This window comes from Penicillium arizonense (assembly GCF_001773325.1).
Source record: "Penicillium arizonense strain CBS 141311 chromosome Unknown PENARI_contig016, whole genome shotgun sequence".
NCBI lineage: Eukaryota > Fungi > Ascomycota > Eurotiomycetes > Eurotiales > Aspergillaceae > Penicillium > Penicillium arizonense.
In genome coordinates this window covers 468,017-480,216 of record NW_019173293.1, presented here as the reverse complement: position 1 = coordinate 480,216, position 12,200 = coordinate 468,017, and the positions used below count along the sequence as shown (strand labels likewise).

At 50.5% G+C, this 12,200-nt stretch overlaps 6 protein-coding genes across 6 annotated transcripts, besides 2 other annotated features; 3 read left to right on the top strand and 3 right to left on the bottom strand.

The window, feature by feature from the left end:
* Window positions 1-525: 525 nt before the first annotated feature.
* Window positions 526-883, bottom strand: PENARI_c016G00801 (putative quinol monooxygenase; the record flags this gene model as incomplete). The annotated part of the gene is made up of 2 exons (XM_022633950.1): window positions 526-812; window positions 862-883. The coding sequence occupies 2 exons, from the start codon at window positions 881-883 to the stop codon at window positions 526-528; spliced, it is 309 nt and encodes a 102-aa protein (XP_022486008.1).
* Window positions 884-1,124: 241 nt separating this feature from the next.
* On the bottom strand, window positions 1,125-2,694 carry PENARI_c016G08427 (bifunctional AAA family ATPase chaperone/translocase BCS1; the record flags this gene model as incomplete). The annotated part of the gene is made up of 2 exons (XM_022634126.1): window positions 1,125-2,489; window positions 2,548-2,694. 2 exons carry the CDS (start codon window positions 2,692-2,694, stop codon window positions 1,125-1,127), a joined length of 1,512 nt encoding a protein of 503 aa, XP_022486006.1.
* Window positions 2,695-3,158: 464 nt separating this feature from the next.
* PENARI_c016G04255 (uncharacterized protein) lies at window positions 3,159-6,658 on the top strand (the record flags this gene model as incomplete). The annotated part of the gene is made up of 5 exons (XM_022634024.1): window positions 3,159-3,286; window positions 3,355-3,399; window positions 3,453-4,079; window positions 4,142-4,489; window positions 4,735-6,658. The coding sequence occupies 5 exons, from the start codon at window positions 3,159-3,161 to the stop codon at window positions 6,656-6,658; spliced, it is 3,072 nt and encodes a 1,023-aa protein (XP_022486200.1).
* An 847-nt stretch (window positions 6,659-7,505) lies between these two features.
* Window positions 7,506-7,546: a sequence feature (Short protein (PENARI_c016G08309, OGE50536.1) was converted to a misc_feature.).
* A 90-nt stretch (window positions 7,547-7,636) lies between these two features.
* Window positions 7,637-7,643: a sequence feature (Short protein (PENARI_c016G08309, OGE50536.1) was converted to a misc_feature.).
* A 486-nt stretch (window positions 7,644-8,129) lies between these two features.
* PENARI_c016G07507 (uncharacterized protein) lies at window positions 8,130-8,945 on the top strand (the record flags this gene model as incomplete). The annotated part of the gene is made up of 1 exon (XM_022634106.1): window positions 8,130-8,945. One exon carries the CDS (start codon window positions 8,130-8,132, stop codon window positions 8,943-8,945), a length of 816 nt encoding a protein of 271 aa, XP_022486116.1.
* Window positions 8,946-9,265: 320 nt separating this feature from the next.
* On the top strand, window positions 9,266-11,173 carry PENARI_c016G02848 (chaperonin-containing T-complex subunit CCT3; the record flags this gene model as incomplete). The annotated part of the gene is made up of 6 exons (XM_022633994.1): window positions 9,266-9,290; window positions 9,344-9,410; window positions 9,472-9,680; window positions 9,731-10,321; window positions 10,384-11,021; window positions 11,084-11,173. 6 exons carry the CDS (start codon window positions 9,266-9,268, stop codon window positions 11,171-11,173), a joined length of 1,620 nt encoding a protein of 539 aa, XP_022486092.1.
* Window positions 11,174-11,336: 163 nt separating this feature from the next.
* Window positions 11,337-11,912, bottom strand: PENARI_c016G01416 (uncharacterized protein; the record flags this gene model as incomplete). Its single annotated transcript, XM_022633961.1, has 1 exon — window positions 11,337-11,912. One exon carries the CDS (start codon window positions 11,910-11,912, stop codon window positions 11,337-11,339), a length of 576 nt encoding a protein of 191 aa, XP_022486032.1.
* Between the last annotated feature and the right edge of the window lie 288 nt (window positions 11,913-12,200).

Genomic DNA, 12,200 nt, shown 5'->3' with positions numbered 1-12,200 from the left:
GCTGAGCTATGTGACAACCCTGCTTATACAGTGGGCGCTTAACTCATTATGGGTGTGATTGGCCGGGGTCCTGGGATAGGCACCTCGTTCTGCAGTAGCGGCGCTTCGACCCTGACAGTTGATTGGTGGTTGAGCCTTGGAGATTCTATAATTACCGCAAGTCTGCCATCAGATTGGCTGGTTATTTTCGCTGTGAAGAAGTCGGGGAGTTAGCTCACTAAACCCTGCATGTCGGATCTAGTGAATTCGGAGTATACAATGGTGATATGACGTCCAACTTCGCATCTTGGATAGACTCTGTAGAGGCGCTTAAGAACCAAGGTTGTGACTATGAAAAGCATACTTATTGGCGCAACCAATATGACGATCGGCCAACCACGATCCAATAACCAGTGTCCATCTCCAATTCTTCATGCTCATTTTTTTCATGAACAATCTTTGGAGTCGCAAAAAGGAACCCTTGTATCCGAGTAGTATGTGAAATGCAATTTTAATTCATGTTCTTTCCTATGTCACAAAATTGAGTTACATAGTAGAGCCCTCCAACTCCTCCAAGCGGTGCATATCCATATCTTTCTCGAGCAGAGGAATAACGTAGGGGTCAAAGGTCTTCCAGTAAGGGTTGTTGAGGTGGTACTCCTGGGAAGACTCCTTCTCGTAACGCTCGACAATGGTGAAGTCCTGCTTGTCGAAGACGGACTGCATGACGAACCACGAAATGGTCTCCTTGTCGTTAGAGTAAACGTTGGAGGCCTCCACAAGCTTGGCCTTGAGCTTGGAGATGGACTCCTCATCGGCCTTAGCGCGGAGGTCTAAAATGGTTAACAGTGAAGATGTTGGACGTATAGGGATGGCACGTACGGACGACAATAGTGTAAACCATGATGCAGTATGTTGATGCGGGGTGAATTCGAATGGAGGGGCACAGGGCTCTGACGTTTAAATAGCTGCGACTCGTATTTTGTTACTCGGTGAGAGAAATCATGGTGGGCCGATCATGGAAAATCCCCGAGATTTACCCCAGGTGATCCCGACGTTTTGATTTGCGGGTGTTTGAATCCCAGTTAATGCTTGGGTGAACTGGATATCTATACATTTGATCTTATTTACACGATAGTGTACATTTAGTCCCTTTTTCCTTGGTCGTGGCCCACTGCCTCAGTATGAGCGGTGTAGGTGAGTCCCTCCGCCATGGCGATCGCACCCTCCATGTTGCCCTTGTTGTACAAGAACAAGCCTTGGAGGGCAGCAGCACTGGTATTCAAGGACCGATCGGCCTTGTGACCAGCCTCATCTTCAATCAGACCAAGTTCCTGGAGCCGGTCCAGGAACATCTTGCGGTAAACCCCATCGGTATCGAGCTCCTCGTAGAATCGATTCCAGAGGCAGCCAACCTGGTAGCGAGTCACCTCGCCCAAGCGCACAGTCATATCCACGCGACCGGGACGGACCAAAGCTTCATCTAATCGTTCAACGTGGTTGGTAGTGAGGAAAATGATGCGCTCCTCTGCACTCGCGACTCCGTCCAGTGCATTAAGCAATCCCGAGAACGTGACATTGGCTCCGCGGTAGCCATCTGCATCGCTCTGCGTGCGTCTGTTCGAGAATGCGGCATCCACATCTTCCAAAAGAACAAGGGTCCGGTTCGGAACAATAGTGAGGAGGTGGTTCAACCGGTCGTCAGTCAAACCGCGCTCACTCAAGTTCAGAATGGCAATGTCGTAGTCCAACTCGCCTGCTAGCGCCTGGATAAATGAACTCTTGCCCGTACCCGGGGGCCCATATAGAAGATACCCTCGTCGGTATGGAATACCACGATCGTGATACCACGATGAACTAGAGATGAAGTCTTCTACGTCCTCCACGATCCGTTCCTTGACTCCTTCTTGCAGGACAACGGATTCCAGAGGACGCTTCCGACGAGGGTTTCCAAATGGCCGCCACTCCGTTCCCCAGCTGTTATAAATGGTGGTCTTGCCTTCGTGTGACTTGGCGGCGTATGCGTGGGCTTCGGTGAAGAGGTCCTCGAAGATGTGGCGTTGAGAGTAGAGGGTGGTAAGGGTGATTGTTTCCCAGGGCTTTCCGGTTTGAATATCACGCGACTTCGATTCGCGCATACGATTGACAAACACAAATGCGTTTTTGTATCGAAGGACATGTTTCCCCGGCCCCGGAACCAGTGAGAAATGTGTGTGGATAGCTCCGTTGGAGTGCTCGACTTTTTGCGTTTGTATGGAGAGGTGGCGCATGCCGGGGGTGATTTTTTGTAGGAAGCGGTCCATGTAACCGGTGCTATTCGCTGCAGCCTTGCCTGCATTGAGCTGTGACTGCTGATAGAGGGTCATCCAATGTAAAAACCATGGGTAGGAATCATCTTTGATGCTGATCTCGACGTCCACCAGCATCCGGCGGCGGAGAAGTGCGGCGCCATGTCGGACACCTTTTTGCGCGAAGGTCAATCCAGCTCCTAAGCCAGCGAGTCCGAAACCCTAATAGCGACCGTATGTCAGTAAGTCGACTTCAATCAGCGAGCAATTTATCACCTACCGCGGTGAACAAGGGATTGCTCGTCAGCTGTGACAACAGGCTCCCATCGCCTTTCTGCGCGGACTGCAGCGCCTCGGTTCTCTGCTGGAGAATCAAATCACCTGCAGAAGGCGCAGGCGCAGGACTGGAAACTCCATTTGGCTCCATGCCAGTAGTTGGTGCGAGAGTCGCAAGTGGCAGGAATTATCGATAAGGAGGACTATCGGAGTTACAACGGGCCGACCGCCCGACATGGTGTGAACACATGACAGCACTTACAGTACTTGGAGTGTACAAAGATTGTACTCTACACAAGGCTTCTCGTATTCCAGAATATCTACATGATTTATCTTGGGTGGCGCCCTCGTATCCCACCTGTCGATGATCGGTCCGGCATTCACATGGGCCCGTCGGGGCCCAAATGCCCCGAGTCGGAGTTATCGGGGATAGAAGTGGCTTTTTTGCTTCAACTTCCCCTTCTTCTCTTCTGCGTAAGCTGACGCCTTCTTGTTCTTTGGTGGGCCAGGCGGATGTTTAAAATGAAGTTGCACCCCATGCGATTTCTTTTCCAGCATTCGCCATTCAGTCGGCGCGCTCTATACCAACGCGCTCCTCACTCGACAATACGCAAGATGACTACCCCCACTGCTGCGACAGTGCTGTATGCACTGACCGTTTCCAGCTCCCCGGCGCGACCTGGACCTGAAGATGTATTGGAGAAGACTCATCATACGAAGTCTGGGTTCAGAAATCCATGGGAGTACGTATTAGCCTCCTGCAGTCTCCTGCAGTTCGCGCCGAGCACTAACCAGAAACTTTGGACGGCAGGTCCTATCGCGATCACAGTCCCAAGGATATCATGGGAATGCTACTGTGAGGAAAATAACAATAGCTCCAATCAAATTAGATCTAATTTAAAGCTCTAGCTCTCGACGATTGAAAGGCGAAGCGAATGCGCCCGACATGACACCTCCAGCTACTCGCAAGCCCGAATTCCTTCCTAGTCGAGACACACCCAAGCTTCGGGCAACCTGGCTTGGACATGCATGCTACTACGTTGAGTTCCCAAGCGGGCTCCGAGTGCTGTTCGATCCTGTATTTGACGGTCGCTGTGGGCCATATTCCTTCGGCCCGAAGCGCTATACCGACCCCCCATGCAAGATCGAGGATATCCCTGTCATTGATGCTGTCGTCATCTCCCACAACCATTATGATCATCTGTCCTACCCTACCGTCAGTAAAATCGCCAAGCAACATCCCAATTGCCATTTCTTCGCGCCCCTCGGAAACAAATCGTGGTTCCATGACTCCAAAATCTACAATGTAACTGAGTTGGATTGGTGGGATGAGCGAGATATTGCAATGTCTCCAGCGGAGGAAAAGGCGACGGAGGTTGAGCCGGTAGGAAAGGCTTCAAGGGCGGCTGATATCAAAGCGCGTATCAGTTGCATGCCTTGCCAACACATCACGGCTCGCGGCCCGTTCGACAAATGCAAGACTCTGTGGGCATCATGGGCTATTGAGTCCGGTGGTAGTAAGGTGTATTTCGCTGGGTAAGTGAAAATCCAAATAGGGCAGTGACTGTCACGTGGCCGCTGTCTAACCCTGGGTATAGAGATTCCGGTTACCGCGCGGTGGACGAAATACCTAAGGGAGAAGATGATTGGGACCCCAAGTATAATTTTCCTATCTGCCCTGCTTTCAAGCAGGTTGGTGAATTCCGAGGTCCATTTGATCTAGGTCTCATTCCCATCGGAGCCTACGCTCCTCGCCATATCTTTAGCGCTGCGCATGCGGATCCTCATGATGCCGTGCGAATGTTCAAGGATACCAAATGCAAGAATGCCTTGGCTATGCACTGGGGAACATGGGTTCTTACCGAGGAAGATGTCCTTGAGCCCCCAAGGAAGTTGAAGGACGCACTTAAGCGTCACAATATCCCCGAGACCGGTGTCTTCGATGTGTGTGAGATTGGAGAGAGTCGTGAATATTAATAAATCCAAGGCCCAAGAGCCCTGATGCGAGGAAACCTGCCCATATGGCAGGAACGATCTTGTAACTACCCCATGTACAATATGAATCAAAATATTTGTTCTCCTCTAGCGCGTACTGCTTGTTCTTCCTGTACGCGTCTTCTACTCTTCATACGCGTCCTCATCCTTTCTTGTCTTCCTGTGATCTGTTTATCATGGTACATTCTCGTTTTAGTGCACACTTGTCTCTTCCTGATTCTACTGAACCAGATTCCTCTCTCGTACCTCTCATGGTTGATTTGGCGAATGATCAAGCCAGAGGTGAAGCCGAAATCAATCTCAGAGATCGGAGATTCTACCAATTCCAAAGCCAAGTCCCTTCTGAGATCACTTCTCAAGGCATTAATCTGGAGAACAGAGATTTCCCAGAACGTCGCCGTCGGTATCGGTCCACACCTTCCACCACATCTTTGTCCTCTACCCTTTCCGGAGAAGAGGAAGTGGTTTATCCTTTGAACGAAAGAGCACTATCAGCGCTTCCCCAACATTTGCAGTTGCACATGAGAGAGATGCAAGAAGAACGCATTCTTCGCTTGCAAACGCAAGTTCCTCTAATTGGGATGTCTGACATCTTATCATACCCCCAACCGAGAGATCCATCCAAGAGAAACTTCTCATCTCGATACCCTGGTGCCAATCCTGTTGAGAGAAGCCCTTCTCGTCCTTTGCTCAAGCATGGCCGCCCAACCAGCTTGACTGACCATGAGAGCCCTTTTCCTAGTCCGATTGGGACCCGAGATGAAAGTCTTAGCCCTACATCGCCAATGAACCCTTACAACCTTCAACCTACTTCACCATTAACATGGCTTGCATCAGCGCCTCTTGGCCGTCCGAATCACTTCGCCCAATCCTCACAGAACATTTCAGATAACCCGCCGACCGAATCAAACGGACTCTGGCTGCACCGCAATGTTCCTATCGGCCAGGGCTACACAGTATGGGACCGAAATGGTCAGTTCGATGCACCAACTCTGCGCTCAGGGACATCTACTCCACGCGTCGATGTCACTCAGTTTGATTTCGGTTTCCCTAAGCCTGAGCCAACTCGAACTATCGAATCATCTCAGGCACCGACCAAGACAGACTTGTCCAAGGCTAATCCGTCTCGGGGGATTGATTTGATAAATAAATGGGTTCATCCAGCTCTGCGGCCTGATTTGATTGAAAAGTGGAAATACGATGGTCTGCTCCCCGAGGATCTTCCTATTGTTCGAGGTCCAGCTGCTGAAGCTCCAGTCATTCCAGCTCCCGTTGATCAGGCTCCAGTGACCCCTCCTCGCCGCCCGATTCTCACGCCATATGAGCCTCGATTCTACCCTCGTTACGGTCAGAGTCTGAGCGACCTCAACGATGATGAGTTAGAGGAACGACTTATGTGTACGCAGCGACCTGCTTCTCAAGGTACCCTTGGAGGATCTCCAGTCACTGCCATGACTACAGTCACTCCTGTAACACCTCCTCGTCGTATTCGGCCACGTTCACCAACCGGTAGCATGAGTGACATCCCTCGGACACCTTCTTGGCGTTCAATGCCATGCTCTGGGGGTGAATCAAACGGTTACTTATTCCCAATGGACCAGTCGCCAACTGACAATATTGTTCAAGAATTGCCATCCACCCCTCCTTATCAGTTGAGCCCATCCTCCTCTCAGTGCACGGTCAGAGGTTCTCCAATTGCTACTCCACAACGTCAATTGCTGCCACCATTTTCACCAAGCAGACCGTCACTCAATTCCAGTCAGTCGCGCTCACTCCATTCTATGGAAGTACTTCTGGGCCACGATGAAGGAGCTTTCTCAGCCCAGGCAGAATGGACACCTGAGATGCATGCAATTATGTTTGACCCCGTTCGGCGCTCCCGTCAAGAGCGGCGCAATGCATTTGTTCCTGAGCAAAAGTCCCGCAGACAAACCGCCAGGGTTCCACAGTCCAGTCCACCAGGCTTGCTCACAATTGACACAACTGGACGGCCTGTGTTGACACGTACAAAAACATCCGCACGCAGCGGAGGCCATTCCCAAGAGTCTGCATCTCGACCTTCCCGTTCTCGTGTGCGAGAGGGCCTGCGCAGACTGAGCCATGGGTTCAGACGCAAATGATTTCAATTTTGCTTTACTCACACTGGCAAGAATGCGACATCCAGCATCCTGCTCTACTCTTACGAAAGAAAAAAAAAAAAAAAAAAACCAAAACCAAATGATTGTATGTCCACGAAATGATACCATGTACAATGAGACATGTTTGATTATTGATCTAGCCTGTCCATTTTCTGTTGCATCACAGCTTTCCTGAGCTGTCGAGTTTGTGTACCCTGTCAATACATGTACGATATGTTGCATCCGGATCTATGAATGAATTCTGTAGGAGTCAAAATCCTCCCGACAAAAGTAGTTTGCAGCAATAACAAGCTGCATTAGTAGGGTTAAAGTAATAACTTGTGTGGGCTGACATCATGGAAACTCCAAATCCTCATCCACAACAGCCTGTAGGCTTTGTAGCGATAGCATTGGGGGTTAACAGCGGTGAATGAAGAAAAAAAGTAGAAGTAGCAGAATGAGATGATATAAGTTCGAGAAATGCGCGCTGCTTGGTCAACCACGCGACGCGCCCATCCACACAATATTTACTCTGGTCCTCCTCCCGTATAAATCTTCCTTCTTCCCCGCGCGTCCTAGAGGAAGATGTATTTCTTGAACCATCGGTAAGTCTTGAGTTTCATTGAGAAGAATTGGCCATCGAAGAATACATCCATCTTTTACAGAGACCATGAAGCTCTTCTGTGCTCCATTTGATCAACGAATACTGACACAATGGCGTTTCTTAGATGACGAATACAAGCCCAGATGCCTCCGGTACACTCGAAATCACCTATGAATCGATCTATACTCTTGTGTGTGGAATTTCAGAGATAGTCGCAGATGATACAATGGCCCCTGTCAGACACACATGGCTCTGGTAGTTCATGTTTGGGTGGGATCAAAAGCCCGGTAAGTTCTGACTTATTACAAGTTTCACTCGACACAGGTATGGAACATCGATGTTTGTTGCCCATATACTAACTGGATTAATGTTACTAGCTTATGATTTACGAGCCACGATGTACCTAGTTCATCGAACTTCTGCGTGGGGTTGCCAATGACAGCCACAAACGATACAATGGCTAGAGGTCATTACCTGACCCAGCAACACAATTCCGGAAGGACGGAAAGCGACAGAGAAAAAGTGTATAGGGGTTGGCTTAGGGCTCGACGGCACGTGATGCCGCCCAGCAAAACACCGGCCGCTCGCAAAGTCGCGGCAGATCGAACTTTCCAAGGATAGAATCGATACGCTAACTGCACCTTCCCTTGTTTGAACATATGACTAATCTCCGACATCGCTATGGCCGCCACTTCAGCATCATGGATCCATGGAATCGGTCGGTCACGTGCAGGGAAAAAGGGCCGATGCTGACGACATATATCTGAATACATGGATTGATTGAAGTTTTCATGCATTTGCAAACACTCCACAGAATGCGGCATGCCTCCAACCGGTGTTGCTTATTGAAGCAGGCGACATACGCTCAACATGGTCCAATGTTCCGCACCCGTCGAGGGGATCGTAGGTTCATACACCGGCAATAGCTTCGCTCTCCAGGGCTTCATTGTCAGCCTGTTAAGCGTTGCCCTCTACAGCGCGCTGGAATTGATTATTCTGGTCTTTTCAGTATTCCATATCTACCGCGGGCTTTACTTCTGGAGTCTTCTCATCACAGCCCTCCTTGGCGTGATCCCCGACGCCCTGGGCTTGCTTCTGAAATATTTCCAGCTCGCGCCCATATGGGTCCCGGTTACACTATCAACTGCAGGATGGTGTATTATGGTGACTGGACAGTCACTGGTTCTCTACTCCCGGCTACATCTTGTACAACAAAACAGAAGAGTTCTTCAATTGGTCTTGGGTATGATCATCTTTGACGCAATTGTTTTCCAAATCCCTCAGATAATTGCCTCATATGGTGTTGTATATGCCTGTGGCCTTGCATTTGGTCGATTTTTCAATATATGGGAGAAGGTTCAACTCACCGTCTTCTTTGTCCAGGAGATTATCATCTCCAGTATATTCATTGTGCAGACTGTCAAACTGTTACGCATTTACCCAACCAGGAGCAAACGGAAGACAAACATCATGTATCAGCTTTTGGCAATCAATTCTGCTATCATTTTGATGGATATATCTCTGATTGTGTTGGAATTTCTGGGCTTGTATATCATCCAAACTGTGCTGAAAACCACCTTTTATACCGTCAAGTTGAAGTTGGAGATTGCAGTCTTGTCGAGGCTGGTCTCATTTGTACAATCTGACGTCCAGCAGGATTCGTCTGGATTTGGCCAGTCGAAATGAATATATATAACATGATAATAACATGAACTTCAGTCCTCTCCAGTTTAAATACATGTAGTAAAATTGCGGGTAAGTTGTTAACTTGTATGTAGTACGGATGTTTGTCTAGTTTGTTAGGGATGGGCGCTAGCCGTAATTGGACTAGCGTGAGGGAGCTCCCACTTCGCCTGGAAATTTGATGGAATGCGGGCGAACAGCGTTGAAGTCGGAACTCCTGGATTGTCCTTTATCTTCGTGGATTATTTTCTGATATCTGGAAGGAATCAACCAGATTACTCCACCCTTAGTTCCAGCTCAAATTCCGACAAATCACCGCCAAGATGCAGGCTCCGGTGGTGGTGATGAGTTCGATGCCCCCCATTGCTTTGATCCCCTTTACGTGCTAACATGTCATCCAGACACCAATGCCGGCGACCGTCAGGTCGGCCGTAGGGCGCAGTTGTCTAACATCACTGCGGCAAAGACGTACGCTATCCCCCGATTCCCCTTTCTCCTTCCTGACCGATGCTAATTCGGTAAACACCAGTGTTGCGGATATCATCCGGTCATGTCTCGGACCCAAGGCGATGTTGAAGATGCTGCTCGACCCTATGGGCGGTATTGTCCTGACCAACGATGGTCATGCTATCCTGCGAGAGATCGAAGTGTCGCACCCCGCGGCCAAGAGCATGATCGAGCTCAGCCGTACCCAGGACGAGGAAGTTGGAGATGGCACCACAACGGTTATCATTCTTGGTATGACTACATCGGCGATATTGTAATGGACAATGACTGATCTTTGATAGCCGGTGAAATGCTGGCCCAGGCCCTCCCCCAGCTCGAGCGTAACATCCACCCCGTCGTTATTATCCAGGCTTTCAAGCGTGCCCTCGCCGACGCCCTCCAGATCGTCGAGGAGGTTTCGACACCCGTCGACATCACCGATGACAAGGCCATGTATTCCCTCATCCAGTCCTCTATCGGAACTAAGTTCGTGTCTCGGTGGTCGGATCTCATGTGCGGCCTCGCCCTGGCCGCTGTGCGCACAGTCTCTTTCGACGTCGGTGGTGGAAAGCAAGAAGTCGACATCAAGCGTTACGCCCGTATTGAGAAGATCCCCGGTGGTCAAATCGAGGATTCCGAGGTTATCGACGGTGTGATGGTCAACAAGGATATCACGCATCCCAAGATGCGTCGGAGAATCGAGAACCCCCGTATTCTCCTGCTCGACTGCTCTCTGGAGTACAAGAAGGGCGAGTCCCAAACCAACATTGAGATCTCCAAGGAGGATGACTGGAACCGCATGCTTCAGATTGAGGAGGAGCAGGTTAAGCACATGTGCGAGGCCATCCTTGCTTTCAAGCCCGACGTCGTTATCACCGAGAAGGGTGTCTCCGGTAAGGAAGCGAACATCCTAAAAGATACGCATGATGATTTTCTAACATTCGAGGTTTACTAGATCTTGCACAGCACTTCCTGATGAAGGCCAACATCACAGCCCTCCGCCGTGTGCGAAAGACCGACAACAACCGTATTGCCCGCGCAAGTGGCGCCACCATCGTCAACCGAGTCGACGACATCCAGGAGTCCGATATTGGTACCGGCTGCGGTCTGTTCGAGATTGAGAAGATTGGTGACGAGTACTTCACATTCATGCGCCAGTGCAAGAACCCGAAGGCCTGCACAATTCTGCTGCGCGGTCCTTCCAAGGATATCTTGAACGAGATTGAGCGCAACCTGCAGGACGCCATGTCCGTTGCCCGCAACGTTATCTTCCACCCCCGTCTGTCCCCCGGCGGTGGTGCTGTCGAAATGGCCGTCTCTGTGAAGCTCGGCCAGCTCGCCCGCTCCATTGAGGGTGTCCAGCAGTGGCCTTACAAGGCTGTTGCCGATGCCATGGAGGTTATTCCCCGTACATTGGCCCAGAACGCTGGCGCCAGCCCTATCCGTGTGCTTACCCGTCTGCGTGCCAAGCACGTCGAGGGCCACACCTCTTGGGGTCTGGACGGCGACTCTGGCAACCTGGTCGATATGAAGGAGTACGGTGTTTGGGAGCCCGAGGCTGTCAAGCTCCAGAGTATCAAGACCGCTGTCGAAGTAAGTCATGCGTATTTTCTATATCTACAACATTGCTACAGTTCACTAACGTTATACACTAGTCTGCTTGTCTTCTCCTCCGCGTCGACGATATCTGCAGTGGAAAGTCTGCCCAACAGATGGCTGGTGGCGGCGGTGGCGGCGAGGAATAATTGATAGACGAAAAAGAAAAATGATCCTTGGACTAGAGGTCCGTACATAATGCTACACGATTTGCCTCTGAGGTTTCTTCCTTCCGTGCGAATATCCTAGAAAACAAATTCCACATGGGTATCTTCGTATCATACACGGCCCGCATCTATCAGATATCCCAATCTAGTCATCATCATGAATAATAACACCGGGGACTTCGTGCGACACAGCACCCTCTGCGCCCTTCACCCCATCAGCACTGGTATCCATATCCGGAGCAGCTAACCCCGTCACAGTGGGAGCAGCATCCTTCTGTGCACCACCCTTCTTCCCTTTAACATTCTTCCTCTTTTCTCTTCTCCGCCGATTCTTCTCCGTCTTCTCATCATCCTTTCGCTTAGCTTCCTCCCGCTCCTTCTCCCAGGTCTCATTATCCTTCTCCTTATCAACCTCCGACTGCATCAGTCGCAGTCGCTCATACTCTCGCCGCCGACTGGCCTTGTACACGTGGAACTCGCCGGATCCCGCACCCGCCGACGAACCCTGCACATTGGCGACGATCTCCGGTGGCGGTGGTAGCGAGCCTGATGTGCGCGATGTTGAGAAATTGGGTAGTTGCACGTCTTTGCTTGGGTCTTTGAAGAGCGTTTCGATTTGGTTTGCGTGCTCTGCGTGCGGCGTTACGGCGCGTCGCTTTGTTGGTCGCTTGCTGCGCGGGTCGGCGCTTGTTGGGACCGATTCTGGTCCTGGCTCGGACATTGTGACGGTTGTGGTTCTGGTTGGGTATGCGACCAGGGTGATTTGCGCGAAGTGGGAGGTTTTGCGGGATTATTTTTTTGGATATGAGGCCGGGGACGGGCTTTCGGTGTACTATCCCCTATTTCCTTGTTGTATCTTTGTCGGGTTGTGCAAATGTCAGACTCGAGCAAGATGAGCCAGTTGGATAACAATCTTAGTTGAGAGTGTAGACTTGCGACCTTCAACTTCGGGAGCCGCTAACCGAAAGCGGCTAGCGCTATATACTGGGTTGAGCGCCTGTTCTTTGTG